The 17130-nt window shown below is 39.1% G+C and overlaps 1 protein-coding gene across 2 annotated transcripts in view; it reads left to right on the forward strand.

Moving 5' to 3' along the window:
• PELI2 (pellino E3 ubiquitin protein ligase family member 2) overlaps window positions 1-14065 on the forward strand; it is an 88082-nt gene extending 74017 nt beyond the window's left edge. For both annotated transcript variants that reach the window (XM_074996242.1, XM_074996243.1), the window contains exons 4-6: window positions 4693-4890; window positions 5652-5840; window positions 8086-14065. In XM_074996242.1, the coding sequence (XP_074852343.1) occupies window positions 4693-4890; window positions 5652-5840; window positions 8086-8652 (954 nt within the window). In that variant the 3' untranslated portion in view covers window positions 8653-14065. The remainder of the gene's footprint in view (window positions 1-4692; window positions 4891-5651; window positions 5841-8085) is intronic.
• Window positions 14066-17130: the final 3065 nt, after the last annotated feature.

Raw genomic sequence — 17130 nt, forward strand, 5'->3', positions numbered from 1 at the left:
ACTTTTGCTATAGTTGGGAGAGGGAAGGGAGCGGCAGGAGCAAAAAGTGGCTGGAGAGTGTAGGAAAAGCAATAGGAACAGAGGTGGGAGCCAGAGATGGGAAGTATGCCTTGAAGGATGCATGGGTGTTATGGAAAAATAGTATGTAATCTGGTAATTAACACTGCATCATAATGCATATATACAAAATAGGTGCACGAGCAGCCTGATTTTCTAACACTGTTTTAATTTTGAGAAGAGTGTGTGGGGGGCGGTAAATGAGTTAGTCTGTATCTTCAAAAGCAAGTCCTGTGGCACCTTATAGACTAACAGATACTTTGGAGTATAAGCTTTTGTGGGCAAAGACCTGCTTTGTCATATGCATGACTGGGGGTTCCAGAGGAGGCGCTAAATTTGTAGGATTGTGAAAAGAAGGGAGGCCACATCCTCTGTAACTGAATTTACCATGTCAGCTCTGGCCCTTCTCTTGACTGGGACTGTCCCACAAAAGCACATCACCTAATAAATCATTTTGTTAGTTTTTAAAGTGCTACATGCTGGCTTGTTTTGTTAGAATACAGACTAACACCGCTACCTCCCTGTTTCTATTCAACCTTTTTTTTTTTGTCAAGGCCCACATGCTTTCATCTCAACAGTGATTAAATCAGCTTACATTGAGTTATTAAATGCCTTTGTTTGTTCAGTTGTACTTAACAGTGTTCAGCACTTGGTTTTCTTTCTGTTAACAGAAGAGGAGAGGCAAAGGCCTAACTAGCCACATGTAAATATTCTCTGGTTCAATCATTTTCTGTTCTTGCTCCACATAAAGCTCTCCCAAGGGAATCTAATGGTGCATGAATTTTTATTATTTCCATTTAGTGATTAATGAGAACTGTCGTTTTTTTCTGTAATCTCACTTTTTAAATTTACTTCCATGCAATATCAAATAAACATTGCCCACTGTGAATATATTGAAACAAAAGAATGGGCCAGTCTAAGGAAACTAATAAAATAGGAAAATGATACTGAGCGGGTTCTGGCGTTTCATCCACAGACCCATCTGTAAGTTACAGTGTAGTACAAGTTTCTTCCATTTTTATTTTCTCACACTTGTTTGGAATTTTTTTTACAAACACATTCTGGTTGGTCTTCTAAGCTGGAGCTGCAATTTTCTCATTATTGATGATAATGCAGAAAAGGCAGAAGAGTTAGAATACTTCTGTGTTTGAAAAGAAAGAGATTTAGTCATATCGTACACCAGCTTTCATTAGACCCCTCACTTGGTCCACTTAGCACAAAATTTGGTGCAAATGTAGTACAGTCATCACAGAAAAGGTGTTATAATTATCTTAAAAAATTCAGTAACATCACAAGCTCAGCCACCACATGTGCCGTGGTAACATCTGGGCTAGTGTTCCTGATGGCTAGTAGTCCATTTTCATGTGGAATACTGGTGTAAAGAGCTTTTACAGCCATAGTGGCAAGGATGGTATTTTCAGGAAGATTTCAGTTCTGTAATTTCCTCAGGAAGTTAGTGGAATCTCAGAGATAGCTAAGAGTCATGGTAGCATAGGGCTTGAGGAGGGTGTCCACATTGTCCACATAGCAGAATAGTCTTGTAGTAAGGGTGCCAATACCTGACATGATAGGGCATCCAGGATTTCCAGGTTTGTGAATTTTGGGTAGCAAATAGAATAATCCTGGCCGGGGTTTTGAAGGCATGTCTGTGTAAATTTGGTCCTGAGTAGAGGCAGGGAGTTTCTTTAGCAGATGGTGTAGTTTCTTTTGGCATTCCTCAGTTGGATCAGAAGAAAGATGTCTGTGAAAGGTAGTGTTGGGGTATTGTCTAGTTGCCTCCTATTCACAGTCTGACTTATTCGTGTTGACTACAGCACCCCTTTGTCATCTGGTTTGATCATAATGTCACAGTTATTTTATCATGCATGACATGCATCTGACAGTGCTTTTTACCCACAAAAGCCTGTGTCCAAATACATTTGTTAGCCTTTAAGGTGCCACACAGCTCCTCCATTGTTTTTGCAGATGCGGATTAACAGAGCTACTCCTCTGAGACACGGCCATCTTTGTATACTTAATTTTTACTCCATCTTGTTTTGTTCATTCTGTTAAAAATCTTTACAGTCACTGAACAGCAGAAGTGAATAGTTTTGATTAGACTGATTAATACTTGCATTGTTTCTATGTGGTTTTGTTTTAGCAAATTTACTAAAGTCTAAAAGCAATATGGAGCTGGAGGGGGAAAATTCTCACTTGCTTTTATATTTTATGTCAAAATGTCAGATTCAGCATGTATGTGTGGGTTTGCTACATAGTATGATGTTCAGAGTGTAAGTAAGTAGAATTTAAAATGAAATTGCTTTTTGTTTCATTGATTCATTTGATATAGTGAATAGTAACAGTGTTGTATATTTGCTAAATTCTTAGAGAATTTCTTTATTCAAATAGAGTGGATTAACATGGGTGTGTTTTTAGTTTGCCTGCAGAAATGTTTATGTGCATGATGGATCCATATGTTTGTGTTCCCGTTGCTGTCCTTTGACTTAAAGGAGGTGACACAGATTGTTACCTCCTACTTAAACTTTTTAAAGATGTTCATTGAAAAGTTATTAACTTACATATAAATGAGGGTTCTTGGCATTAAACTAGGTTGATGATTTTATTTTGGTTACAGCAACGAAGGGTCCTGTGGCACCTTATAGACTAACAGAAAAGTTTTGAGCATGAGCTTTCGTGAGTGCAGACTCACTTCATCAGATGCTGGTCTTGGAAATCTGCAGGGCCAGGTATAAATAAGCCAGAGCAGGGGTGGGAATAACAAGGTTAGCTCAGTCAGCAAGGGTGAGGCTTGCTACCAGCAGTTGATCTGGAGGTGTGAACACCAAGGGAGGGGAAGCTGCTTTTGTATTTAGCCAGCCATTCACAGTCTTTGTTTAAGCCTGAGCTGAGGGTGTCGAATTTGCAGATGAATTGTAGCTCAGAAATTTCACTTTGGAGTCTGGTCCTGAAATTTTTTTGCTGTAGGATAGCTACTTTTAAGTCTGCTACTGTGTGGCCTGGGAGATTGAAGTGCTCTCCTACGGGTTTTTGTATATTGCCATTTCTGATATCTGATTTGTGTGCGTTTATTCTTTTATGTAGAGACTGTCCAGTTTGTCCGATGTATATAGCAGAGGGGCATTGCTGGCACATGATGGCATAAATTGTATTGGTAGATGTGCAGCTGGATGAACCCTTGATGGCGTGGCTGATCTGGTTAGGTCCTATAATGGTGTTGCTGGTGTAGATATGTGGGCAGAGCTGGCAGTGAGGTTTGTTGCATGGTTATTTTGGTTAGCAGCAGATCATAAGGCATTGTTCAGAAGTGTTTTAAATTATTTTTTTTAACCCCTAACTTGTAATGCCTGATTACTGTCCAGAGTGATGTAACAATATGGCTATGTCTACATTAGCCAAAAACTGTGAAATGGCCATGCAAATGGCCATTTTGAAGTTTACTAATGAAGCGCTGAAATGCATATCAGCGCCTCATTAGCATGTGGGCGGCCGCGGCACTTTGAAGTAGGTGGGGTCCTTTCGAAAAGGAGCCCTGTCTGGACGAGCCACATCAATTTTGAAGTCCCCCTTATTCCTTTGAGCAGATGGGAATAAGGGGACTTGGAAGTAGGCAGGGTCCTTTCGAAAAGGAGCCCCGTCTGGATGAACCGTGCGGCAGTGAGCTGCATCATTTTCAAAGTGCCGCGGCCGCCTGCATGCTAATGAGGCGCTGAATATGTATTTTAGCGCTTCATTAGTAAACTTCGAAATGGCCATTTCGCAGTTTTTGGCTAGTGTAGACATGGCCTATGACTTACATATGGAAATACTGGTACCAATTCAGTGTTGTGTCTGCATCTTTGTTAGCTAGTCAGATCCCTTTGTCCATTTTATAATTTTTTGTTTCTAAATGCACATTCCTTGTTTTAAAATTGAGTATTATAAATGTGTGTTGTGGGGGAATAAATGCATATGACTTTTTAAGAGATTCCTTTCCTTACCTCAGCTTGTTATTTTTCTCAAAGAACGAATGATTTCTATAAAATATCCTGTATAAAAGAATGTGTGACTCTATCACATCTGGCCAAATGAGTATCTTGTCCTGAAAAATCTTATTTATAGAATTACAAGATGCAGTGATGTCTAAAATATGAATTAGACTCATTTTTAAGATTTTTTTTAAAACTTATGTGTTTGGTCTAAAATTTTATTTCATGGCAATTTTAAAATGTCATCAAGTTCTTTCAACTTGTATTTCTCTGAGGGTGTGTCTACATGGGCACAAATCTTCAAAATAGCCATGCTAATGTAGGAGGATAGTATTTAATATCAGAAAAGGTGGTAAGATATGCAGCAGTTGCCACACTTCTGGCATAAATACCACCCCTTTAAAAATAATTTGCTTCCTGTTTGCAGTTGTGTATGCAGCTACAGCAATTACAAAACTATCTTCCTATGAAAATGGTGAATTTTTGCTTCGGGCAAATATGTGAAAATATGACTAAGTCCACAGCAGGGATTTCACCTTTCATGCAAAACGGTTCACAAAAAGTAGAGGGTTCATGTGATCAAAATTAACTTTGTCAAGATGGGAACATTGTTGTACTGTGAGGTATGTTTAAAGATGTTTAAACAGCTATGTATTTTGAATTTTTGCAGGTTGGCAGATCAACAGAAAGCCCTATAGACTTTGTAGTAACAGATACAATTTCTGGCACTCAAAGCAATGATGAAACCCAGATCACGCAAAGCACCATATCCAGGTTTGCATGTAGGATCGTCTGCGATAGGAATGCACCATATACAGCAAGGATTTTTGCAGCAGGATTTGACTCTTCTAAAAACATATTTCTTGGAGTAAGTACAATTGATAGCTACAAGCAAAGATAGCCTGTATGTAATATGAATGATATTTTTTATTATAAATTGTTATATAGACATTGATTTTGATGTCTAGGTTTATTAAAACATCAGTAATTCTATTATTTGAAAAATGTATGGGAACTTCCAATTTATTAGCCAGATTTATTGCCACTCTGTGAACTCTTCAGTGTTCCTTCTACCTATCTTTAATATCAAAGTTTCAGTTTAGTGGCCCCTTTTTGTTTTTGTATGGAAAAGACCGGCAACAGTTGTTCAAAGCAAGACAGGAGTGCTGACTAGACATTCAACATTAATTTAACTTAAAGTGGGACTGTTTGGGGTATATAAGTGCTAGCTATGCATGACAGAGATAATAACCATCCAGTACAAACCACAGTCAACACTGCTATTTATAACTTACAATGTTTAACAGTGTCTTCATGATTTAAGTTAGCTGATACGTTATCTATAAAGTCAACATAATGATTGTATAAGCATCTTGTGTGACATTTGGTTTTTTGAGTTAGAAGTAACAATTTTATGCAGTTTAAAAGTCTAAATCCTGGTTAAAAATGTACAGCTAAATCTCTTACTGCTTTGAAAATATCAGCTACCAGCCTTAGAATTCATCAGCAAAATGTTCTTTACTTGTATAAATGCTAAGTGCTGGTGAAATACTCTGGAATGCCACTCCAACATGAGGCTTTGAAAGTAAAAGTCTGCCTTCTTTCTGACTGTTATGATGTTGTATCTAGGAAAAAGCTGCAAAATGGAAAAATCCTGATGGTCACATGGATGGATTAACAACCAATGGCGTTCTGGTCATGCATCCAAAAGGAGGGTTTACAGAAGAATCTAAACCTGGGGTGTGGCGGGAAATCTCAGTCTGTGGCGATGTATATACTCTACGAGAAACCAGATCTGCTCAACAAAGGGGGAAGCTAGTAAGTTGACAGTGCGCAGCTATTCAAAACCAAAATACTACTAACATAGGAAAACCTTGTTTCCGGCACTGAAAACTGTGAGGTTAGAGGTGTGAGGTACATGAAGTACTGTACTGAGTGTGAGCATTGTCATGCTAGCAGTGGCGCAGGGAATCATGGAGAGAATGCACATGCACATGCGTTTGAGTCTGGGCAGGTTACTGGATAAGTCCTGAAAAGTCAGCTCCACTGCTCTTTCTATAGCTATCTAGCCCCCCACACCCCTCCAAGAGCCCTGATTGCCTTTTGAGCTGCCACCAGCTGGAGGAGAGAAAGAGAGAGAAGGGTCCCCATGCTACCACCAGGCTTCTTTGCACATCTCATTCCCTATTCTGCCCTTTTTTTTCCTTTTTTTCGCTATAGTGATCTCCTTCCCAGCTCTCCTTGCTTTTCCTTTCTAAGGAGAGGTAGCTGTTCAGCCATGAAGCTGTTAGACTGAGGACTGGGGAATAGTGTAGGTAACAGTTTTCCAGCCCCCACTTTCTCATTTTCATCCTCCTTTTTTTTTCTTACTGAGCAACCCATTCTGCCCCTCCTCCCCACTCTGTGGTCACATTCCAACTCTGGGGTTCAGGAGCTATTTTTCTCTACCCTTTCTCTCCCTACCCTCCACCACTCACTGTTATGGGTATATGGGGAAGAGGACTGACACTCTTTACCTGGACTGCTTAGGATTGCAGCTGTTGGAAAGCAGATTCCCTCCCCATCTCATTTAGGCACTTGCTGTTCCCCAACGTGTGCTCACTTCTTGCAGTGACGGACTGATTTATTTCATTCTAGTTTGGTTCATTACTAATAGAAAGAAGGAAGGCAACGTATCCTGGACTGTAGGTGCCTCTGTTATAGTCAAAAATACAGTGACAGACTAGAATTGTACAATGTTAGCAAAACACATTTAGTGCTCCTATGGATAAATGGCCCCAAAATAATTGTGTTGTCTCCCACAGCCAAAATAACTTGGCTTCTAATTTTAAATAAAAATACACAACACACTGGTTAATACTGCTGTGAATTATATTCTTTGGCTGGTGTTCACAAAAATGAATCCACAAACTTTGCAGTGTATACAGTCCATGATACCAAGCGATCTTTTATTTTTCTGTTTGTAAAGAATTCTCTGACAGAGGTACTCCTTCTCTGATAAGCTTCTGTTCTGTTCACTGAAGTTTGTACCTGTAGTACTTGCTGTAAATTATGGATCAATAACTGTTCTTAATCCACAGATTTGGGCTAAAGTAATACATCAGGTGTGGTCAAGTGAAATGCTCTGTTTAACATCCAGGCTATTTATTTGATATGACAGTAGTACAGGATGTTCATCCTGTAGGAATGTGTAAAGCTGATGGTGGTTACTTAAACACTTCTCACTCCAGAGTAGCATGTCTGTTCTCCGTTAATGTCACATAAACATTTTAATGTGCATTTATTATTTCAAGAATATCAGCAACAGCACAAGTTGTGTATATGTTTGTGATATTGAAACAAATTGAAAGCTCCTGCACCTGTTTAGTATAGTCTCTCAAAATATTACATAAATCACCAATTTACATTCTGAAGAGAAAACATGAAATTTTAGACAGTACATCTTCTGTTGTAGTTTGTATAAGCTATTTTTTTCAGAAGAGCAGAGTCCTTATAGTGTCCATAGACTTCAGTATGAGTAAAAAGTGCTCATCATGTCTGAAAATGCAGGGATTAAAATTTAGTTGTCAATTTTCTAATCCTGTATTAAACTTAAAATAGAACTTGTGCATTTGGTTACCTTTGGTATCTGCAAGGTAGTATGTCATTTGCCCACCTGAACAAAGGAAGCAAAATGCAGCAGAAAGCTCTAAAGGATTGGTACGGTTGTCCGCCCTGCATACATCTTGGAATGAAGAAGTGAGAACTCACTATAGCATGTCAGAATTGGCTGTAAGTAGAAAAGAGACAACCATAGAGAAGATCCATGCTAAGAAGGTAAGAGAGAGACCCAGGAATGATTCATGCTAGAGGATGAGAAAGACATGCTAGGTAGGAGAGAGACACTTACAATAAAGTGGTAGGGAGGAAAATAATTTCCAACTAGGTTATTTATAAAGAGTTTGAGAATTTTACCAGAGAATTGTGGGAGTAAGAAGTATTTGTTGAGGAAACTCATTCGCAGAGTTAGCTCAGTTGTCTGTAAAAGATGCATCTCAAACTTCTGTCTGTGTTCTACCTTTAGGTAGAAAATGAAACCAATATCCTACAAGATGGCTCTCTCATTGACTTGTGTGGAGCCACTCTTCTGTGGAGAACAGCAGATGGCCTGTTTCACACACCAACTCAGAAACACATTGAAGCTTTGCGACAGGAAATAAATGCTGCTAGGCCACAGTGTCCTGTTGGGCTGAATACTTTAGCGTTTCCCAGCATTAATCGTAAAGATGTGGTAGAAGAGAAACAACCTTGGGCTTACCTTAGCTGCGGTCATGTTCATGGCTATCACAACTGGGGACATCGGAGTGACACAGAAGCCAATGAGCGCGAATGCCCTATGTGCAGAACCGTTGGTCCCTATGTGCCTCTTTGGCTTGGTTGCGAGGCAGGGTTTTACGTGGATGCTGGTCCTCCAACTTATGCTTTCACCCCTTGTGGGCATGTGTGTTCTGAGAAGTCTGCAAAATACTGGTCTCAAATCCCACTGCCTCATGGTACTCATGCATTTCATGCTGCCTGCCCTTTTTGTGCAACACAGCTGGCTGGGGACCACAACTGCATCAAACTAATTTTTCAGGGTCCAGTCGACTGATGCCATTTTAAAAATGACCACAATAACGTTTTCTTTAACAATTTACTGTGAAAATTTTGCCACTAACTCTAGATTTTACCGTTTTTATAACACCGTTGTTACTGGGAAGGTGAAGGGAGGGGCCTGATGGGGGTGAACTGGGAATACCTTGATACCTGGAACTTGACAGATACCAGTGGTGTTGCATGCTCATCAGCAGCATATTCATGAAGTCGTCTTGGTCAAGTTGTAGTATGTTTGTAATAATCTTTTTATTAGTGTCCTTAGTAAAAGAGAAAAGTCTTAATGATTTTTTTTTAATCTTGGATTTTTTAATGGAAATTCTTTTCTTCTAAACTTTGACAAGCCTTTAAAAACCTATTTTTTCAAATCTAGAAGGAACATACAGAGTGTAATTTGTCTTTAATTTGCAATATAATTAACTTGAATAGTTTCTCAAAGAGCTAATCTGGAATGTGTGGGCAAACATAGGTGAATGTTAACTAGACACAACTATCAATTTGGATCCGACGTGAAAGGTTAGCTGCATACATTGTAGCATACATATGCTATTAAATTACCTGCTACAGTATAATGCAGTTGGCCAAAGAGGCATCGAGGATTACTTGAAACTGGGAAATTCCTGTCTGCTTTGATTTCCTTTCACTGTAGTGGATATCCAGTGTTCGTGATATGTACTATGATTGATCTTTTTTTTAACCTGCATTTTGTGAAATTGAATTACTTTTACACATGTAAATTTGTTTATACCTTTTTAAAGAGAGAATTCCTGTATATTTTAGGCCTGCCTTTGCTTTCTTTCTGCTTAATGTAGCTTGCCCTTGTTGCTCACCTTGCTTGCATGCCTGGAATTACTGGGTTAATTAATGTAGCAACCCTTTAATGAAATGCATCAATGAAGGGGTAGCACTGCAGCAATAGTAAATAGGGTTAGGTACTGTTATATGGAATTATGCACATAAATCTAAATCCAGCAAGGCATTCTAAGCACATGTTTAACTTTAAGCACATCTTTAGCCCTTTTGACTTTCATTGGAGCTTAAATAGTTGACTGGATGGGACCACACTATTTTCTTTTGAAATCAAAAAATGATTTAAAATAAGCTACTGGGTGTTTTTAAGTTCATTTACGTAGTACTAACCAAAATGCTGTGAGGAGGGCATCCTTCCATAATTTAACTGTCACTTTTGTTTGACTTACTGCCATCTTCTCTTGCAACTTTGAGAAGTGCTGGAATCTACTTTGAAAATGCTTGCAAATCAAACAGAATTCAAATGTAATCAAATTCAAGTGTGAATACACACAACAGAGCATGTTTTTCATCTGCAGTAGGTAATCTTAAGTTCCTGATTTTATGAGAACAAATAGTGTTTACTAGGTAAATCAGAGTTTCATGAGAGATCTACCATCCCACTCTGCCATTTCATTTAGTTGAGAATAATAATAATTTTGATCCTTGTTCTCTGAAATCTGGGTATCTGAGATATCAGTCTTTCCAGGTGGAAAGGCTTTGGGAGAAAATCCTCAAAGGGTGAAACTGATTATCAAAACTCGGTTCTATTAAAGTGATTACTCTGTCATCAGAAATTTGCTATACTTGTGCCCTTTTTATAAATATATAATTTATATGATTTTAATATATTGTGTATATATTTGAATTGGACTGTTCATATTTTGGTTGTCAATACATTTTATAATTAACCTTATAAACATTTAAAATGTTCCTTGCCTATGGTTGTGGGACATATATTACGTCATCTGCTGCTGTTTAATATAATTTTGCTGTGTAAAATTTTTTGGCATTTTAATAATTTGAAATGAGCTTTACTTCTCTTTGAAACTTTTATTTTCATTTTTCTGTAAAAGGTAGTGTTCATTCTGCAGCATTCCTGTTACAACTCCCAAATTGTACAATTTGCTTGTCCCATTTGGTTAGTCTAGAACTATACACTTCTTCCCAGTGCCTTTTCAGTGAGATCCTTGCATGGTTCCATGTTACAGATGCTTACTTCCACATCTTATGGTTAATGTTACACCAAGAAGGACAACCCAGCCGGGGGGTGGGGAGGGAGCCTTTAGTCTTCATTTCTTTGTCAATATTTCTGGCATAAACAGAAGGGCCTAAATGTGTCTTTCCTGGCTGTCTTCTGTATAAATTCCTCTCAGGTTCCACATGCATTCTGCAGCATTTGTTCTACCTAGCATATACCTCATCTATGAGAGGCAGACTCCAGCCTGTTTTGTTGAACAGTGTCCCTTAGCTAGAGATCTTCTGTCATGAGAGAGACTATAAAATCAAACTTTCAGGAAGTGTACATAGTTGTCTCAAGGTCACAAGATTGAATGCTGGCAAGAGGGATTCACAGTGGTAATTGGTGCCCTTGATATCGAGACCTTTTGCACTCACTGGACAAGATATGCTTCACACCCCTGGGATAGTTACTATTCTGGCAAGCTGCAAGGATGATCTCACCATCCAAGTTAATGGGCTGTAGTCGTAAAAGTTCCAAGACACCGCCATACCAAGCCTCTTTGTTTCTCCTTTTCCATAATAATCTCGGTGTGGGATCTGATGCCCCCCAACCTTGACCAATCACACCTGTGTAAAGTGGGTGTAAAATGCTATTATTTTGCACGCTCGCCTTGCCAGGAATACTAAGGTACAAGACTGGTGTTCGGAGCTTTTGATTTTCAGCTGCAGAGATAGCACTTGAAAGACTTTGTCCAAACTCTTTTATTCCCATCCAGCTTGGATTAACACAAGCTACGCTGCAGAAGGGTTTTACCAATGAAACCAGTTTCTAGAATTTCATTTCTATGAACCCAGGTACTCTCTCGTCGACCAGGAGTTGCAATCAGAGGGAGTGTGTTGCCTCTCCTCTCCCTATCCCTTCATAACTCTGGAATTAAGATGAGGAAAATTCAGTTTTGTTCTGAATTCTTTCTCTAATATATACCTGCAAGAGAAATCACCGAAAGATCACCTTTAGTCAAAAAAAAAAAGTCACTTCAGTATTTCACTGACCGTCCCATCAGACTTGTCTGTTTGCATATCCCTCAACAAAAATCAGCAATAATGTATTCCATAAGTAATATTTTACAAGTTACTCCACCATTTTCATTTGAGTGAGTCAAAGCTGCTTGAAGCACAAATCCAAGTATTTTTCTAGTCTTTGTTTTAGTCTCTGCTTGTCAGTTCTTGTTTGCTGAAGATTTCACATTGTCCTTTTTTCAGGCAGCTTTTTGCAAAGAGGGCTGAAGTCTACACTGAAGACTCAGTAATAAGTTGCCTGATCTTGAATCATGGTCCAAATTAAGCAAAAACATTTAGCACAATAATTCATATTAATCATGACTCAATATTCAATTACGAACTATCGTACCTTTGTGCCTCAGAGTAGCCTGGCATAGATGATTAGAGAAGTAATTTCTTGACACATGGCTGGAAAGAAGGAGAAAGCCATTAACAAAAGGCTCCATAAGGAGCAAAAAACTGATTCTGATGCAAAATAGGATATGAATGTGATTGTAGCCATTTTGATTTTCATACATCTCTTGATTTTTTTCTAAACTTGTTTAACGTATTACATAGTCAAAAATTGAAGAGAAGCCTTTTTATAGGCAAGTCCAACAAATCTTCATTAAGAAAATATTTCACTCTCTTGTTGCTGCTTTACTGGGGTTGGAGGCAAGGGTTTTGTATTCTTTATTCCTGACTCTGACTTGAGAATCCTGTTTTAGACTATAGCCGGAAGGCAGAGGGGTTGGGGATGCTTAATTGTTGTACTTAGATAACTCACTATTTTTGAGAGACTACATAGTGTCTTTATTTTGTATATGTACACATGCAAGCACACTAAAATAGCCCAAACATGATTGTTGTTCTGATAGCTCTCTGTTTGGGCCTGTTGCAGCAACTAAGTTAATTTCTTGCCCACATTTTAAAGGTTTCAGCATACCACGGAAAATGGCACTTCTTCAAGATAGAGCTGTGAAAGAGAAGTCAGCTTGTATCTCTTGAGTTTTGATAAGCTTTGACATTAAATTTTATTGAAGAAGAGCAGCCAAACAGAATTCATCATCTGGCCATCATTGCGAATGGAAAGCCCTGAATTACACTCCAGCTTGGTAACAGAGCTTCCTGTGGTACAGAACTTCTTTGCCAGGGCTCCTATTTATATTAAAGGTAAGAGCAGCAAATGGCATTTTAAAACAAGATTTGCTCCCCTTTTTATCCTTTGTGATTACAAAGGATTGAGAGGATTTACTCCATACAAGCCATGCCAAGTCTTGTCTTCCTCACTTTGGTGGAGGAGTTATCTCCAATGCCATGTGGGAACTCTGTCAGAGGTGTTGAACCTGAAACACTTAAAGGAAAGAAAGTCGTTAGGCACTTGAATTAGAAATATATTTAAAAGCTGAATAGTTTTAAATATTCTGGCTAAAAATCCCTTCCTCTCTCTGATATTCAGTTGATACCACTCTTCTTGTGGTATTTTATTTCCTCTTGTTCTGTATCCATATAGTTGGGAGGTAGACAGGGCAAGAAACCCCCCAGTGTGTTGGGAGAGGGGTACTATTTTAATGAACAAATCCTTTCAGGCTTGTTTCACCACAAAGATGTAAAGAGGCACGGCATTCTGTCTTGGCCATTATCTTTAATTCTGATTTGCATTATAAGTAGCTCCCAAAACAGGTGCTAGGAACAGTGACGCATATCCCTATTCATTCAGGATCAGTTTCTGACTTCCTTACGCAAATAAAACTCCAACCCAGATTCTGTGGTCCTAATGTGAATTTGCTTGAATAGACTTAACCATTAGTTTTGTTCTTGAAAAGACTGCAGAATCTGGCCTTCTGTTCCTAACTAATTGATGGGGGCTGGAGTGTATAATTTTACTTTGACTGCTACTCTTTGTTGTTTCTGTCAGCAGAGACAAATTGTAAGTTATTGGGACACCAAACAGAAGTTACTTTGCAGAAAGCAGTAGTTCTCAGATCACTTTATTTTAATGGGACATATTTATACTTTCCAGATGGGTTGTTAACCATCACCAAGTACCTTGCATTTCTTTTAGTTGCATCATGGGTAACTGATGGATAAAGTGTGCATTGTTTTCCGCCTTCATCACGTTTTACTAAATCAGTATCCTTACATGGGCTCTTGTGTTGTAATGAAGCTGTAGGAAAAATCTCTCTTTAAACAGTAAGCCCAGTATCAAGGGGAAGTGGCCATGTTTACCTTATACAGTGTTACCAGTTGTTAAATTTTCAGGATATATTTGTAAAACCAACTTTTTATATGCCATGTGAAATGGATTCAGAACTTATTTCTTCACTGTTGTACCTGTGGAAGTACAAGCCATTTTACAGGAAAACCTTAAAATAATTAAAATGTTACCTGAATATTGACTTTGTCTCCTTTAATTATTTTTTCCCTCCAAAGTTGTCAGTTCAATGTAATTGTCAGTTAAAAAAATAGTTACTGAAGTCAGGATAATAAAACAAAACACACCCTGTCTTGGAATTTCTTTGCAGACAACATTATGGGGTGTATTCAGTGAAAATGCTCAGAAATTTCAGTTATCTGCTTTTTGTTTCAATTGAACTTTTCTTGTGCTTTCTATGCCAGCTGCCTTCTTGTGGTGTTAACATCATTGCTAAATAAAAGCAATTTCCAGGAACAACATGTTCTGTGACTTTAAGTACCCTAATGACAATTTTAATGTTTTGTTTGCATCTCTGTGTTTGTTCCTTTTTTATATGCACACATTGAATGCATAAGTTCCATTTTTAAATGACCTAAGAATGGTTGTCTGTGTATGAGAGGTTCTTTGTTTGAGGGGGAGTGAAGGTGTAAAAGATTATACTGAAGCAAGGATGGAGGGGAAAACAAGAAAACCTGCAACTTCTCAGCATGGAAGGTATGATGATTTCTGTCAGGCTTTTTTTAGTGGACAAGTATTTTTAAGTAATTTTCAAGGGAGTCTGGTACTCTAGGAAAATCAGAAGATGGGATTATTTGTATATAAATGGCTCAATCTGTAATGTACAGTTAACACCAGTATACATGGAAAAATATCTATCAGTCTTCTACCTTTAAACTGGTCTTGTGTAGGTAGCTGCTTCATTTACACTTTTGTCTTTCAAATGCCTGCTTAAAAACCCACTCCTGAGAATCATTCTTCTTCACAGACACCGCTAATATGCCCTGTAGCTTCTCTATTCTACATGAGTCCTAATCTTGCAGATATTTAAGTATTTGAATAAACGGAACAACATGCATAGCTGTTGTGTACTTGGGTGCTTAAAATTATGTGTATTTAGAGAAAGAAGGATTGTGGCCTTCAAAAAGTTTGAAGCATTCTTAGGCCAGGATTTAGGAAAGCACTTGGGCACATGCTTAGGTTTAGTCATTTTGAAGATAACATAAATTACACCTGTAAATGTTATTGTCTTCTGTGAAATTTAAGCACAGGCCTAAAGTTAAGCTTCTGTTTAATTACTGGTGCAAATAATGTTACTTTCCAGAACTGGGAAATCTATAGTGTCTTGAAAAATATATTAAAAAGTTGGCCACCCAAGCTTTATCAGGCAAAACCACATATATCAGTAGTAGCACTACTTGCCTGAAAAGTTCAGTGGGAAGGAGACGAAAATAGCTGTGCTGGGCCTGATAGGTTAAGGAGTTCTGGTGTTGTCGTCTGTTTACAATCATAGTATTAGGTGTGGAGAAATTCTTCTTCTGTGTTGTGTTCAAGGAGAGATGATGCTAGGAGCCAGGACTGAGGTGAGGAGAGAGAAACAGAAAGCTCTAGCACAAAACAAAACTAACAGAAAACATCTGCTGGGCTACGTCTACACGTGCACCCAACTTCGAAATAGCTTATTTCGATGTTGCGACATCGAAATAGGCTATTTCGATGAATAACGTCTACACGTCCTCCAGGGCTGGCAACGTCGATGTTCAACTTCGACGTTGCTCAGCCCAACATCGAAATAGGCACAGCGAGGGAACGTCTACACGCCAAAGTAGCACACATCGAAATAAGGGAGCCAGGCACAGCTGCAGACAGGGTCACGGGGCGGACTCAACAGCAAGTCGCTCCCTTAAAGGGCCCCTCCCAGACACACTTTCATTAAACAGTGCAAGATACACAGAGCCAACAACTAGTTGCAGACCCTGTATATGCAGCACGGACCCCCAGCTGCAGCAGCAGCAGCCAGAAGCCCTGGGCTAAGGGCTGCTGCCCACGGTGACCACAGAGCCCCGCAAGGGCTGGAGAGAGAGTATCTCTCAACCCCCCAGCTGATGGCCGCCATGGAGGACCCCGCTATTTCGATGTTGCGGGACGCGGATCGTCTACACGTCCCTACTTCGATGTTGAACGTCGAAGTAGGGCGCTATTCCCATCCGCTCATGGGGTTAGCGACTTTGACGTCTCGCCGCCTAACGTCGATTTCAACTTCGAAATAGCGCCCAACACGTGTAGACGTGACGGGCGCTATTTCGAAGTTACTGCCGCTACTTCGAAGTAGCGTGCACGTGTAGACGCAGCCCTGAACAGTTACATGTGTCTTGTAGAACATGCCATGCATTTTAGGACCCACCAACGTCTCTGATGAAAGCATACTTCACGTGGGTAACTTTGGGGGGAGGGTGCAAGTTTTATGGACCTTAATTCAAATTCTGAGGCATAAGAGGGTTGTTTCATTTCTTATAGAATTGAAGATGTACTGCTTCAGATGTAAAATACTTTACGCTTAAGATTAATTTGGTATGAAACCAAGCCCCACAGCTGTTGATAGCAGTACGGAAGAAGCAAGAGGTGCTCAGGAGCAGAAAACTTGTTTACTGTTTCTAAAAGTCTTCCAGTCAAGACTTAAAAGTTTTGAGAGGGATTTTACAGTAAGTTACATTTCTTAAAAGAAGGCATTTTTTCCAAAATTGAATATTTTAAGAAAACCCTTCAAATTATACACTTCTGCAAAGTAACTTTCTGACTCAAGATCACACATGAATAATTTTAGATGACAAAGAGCTTGTCTGCACGCGTTCTGAAGTCCCTCCTCGCTTTATCATGGAAAGTTATTACCAATATAGACCTGAAGAACAGCTCTGTGGAGCTCAAAAGCTTGTGTTCATCAAGAGATGGTGGTCCATTAAAAGATCTTACTTCACCCATCTTATCTCTAGCAATGCCTAACACGAGGGTCTGCAACTGAAATTGCAAGAAGAGCCATTTTCTCAAATTCAGTTACAAAATTGATCGTTCAAGAGCTGCAATGCACATGAATAGAAGACACCCCTTAATAAATAACATTAAACTGTGCTTTTTATCACTCCTGTTTAAATAACAGTGCAGACACACACACAATGATTTGTACCTGTTAAAATGTTGTTACCCCCATCTCCAGGCTGTACTCACCTCAGCGAACAGTTCCACCGCAGCTGCCACCTCCTCTGTCTTGGCAGG

This window comes from Carettochelys insculpta, chromosome 6 (assembly GCF_033958435.1).
Source record: "Carettochelys insculpta isolate YL-2023 chromosome 6, ASM3395843v1, whole genome shotgun sequence".
Lineage (NCBI taxonomy): Eukaryota > Metazoa > Chordata > Testudines > Carettochelyidae > Carettochelys > Carettochelys insculpta.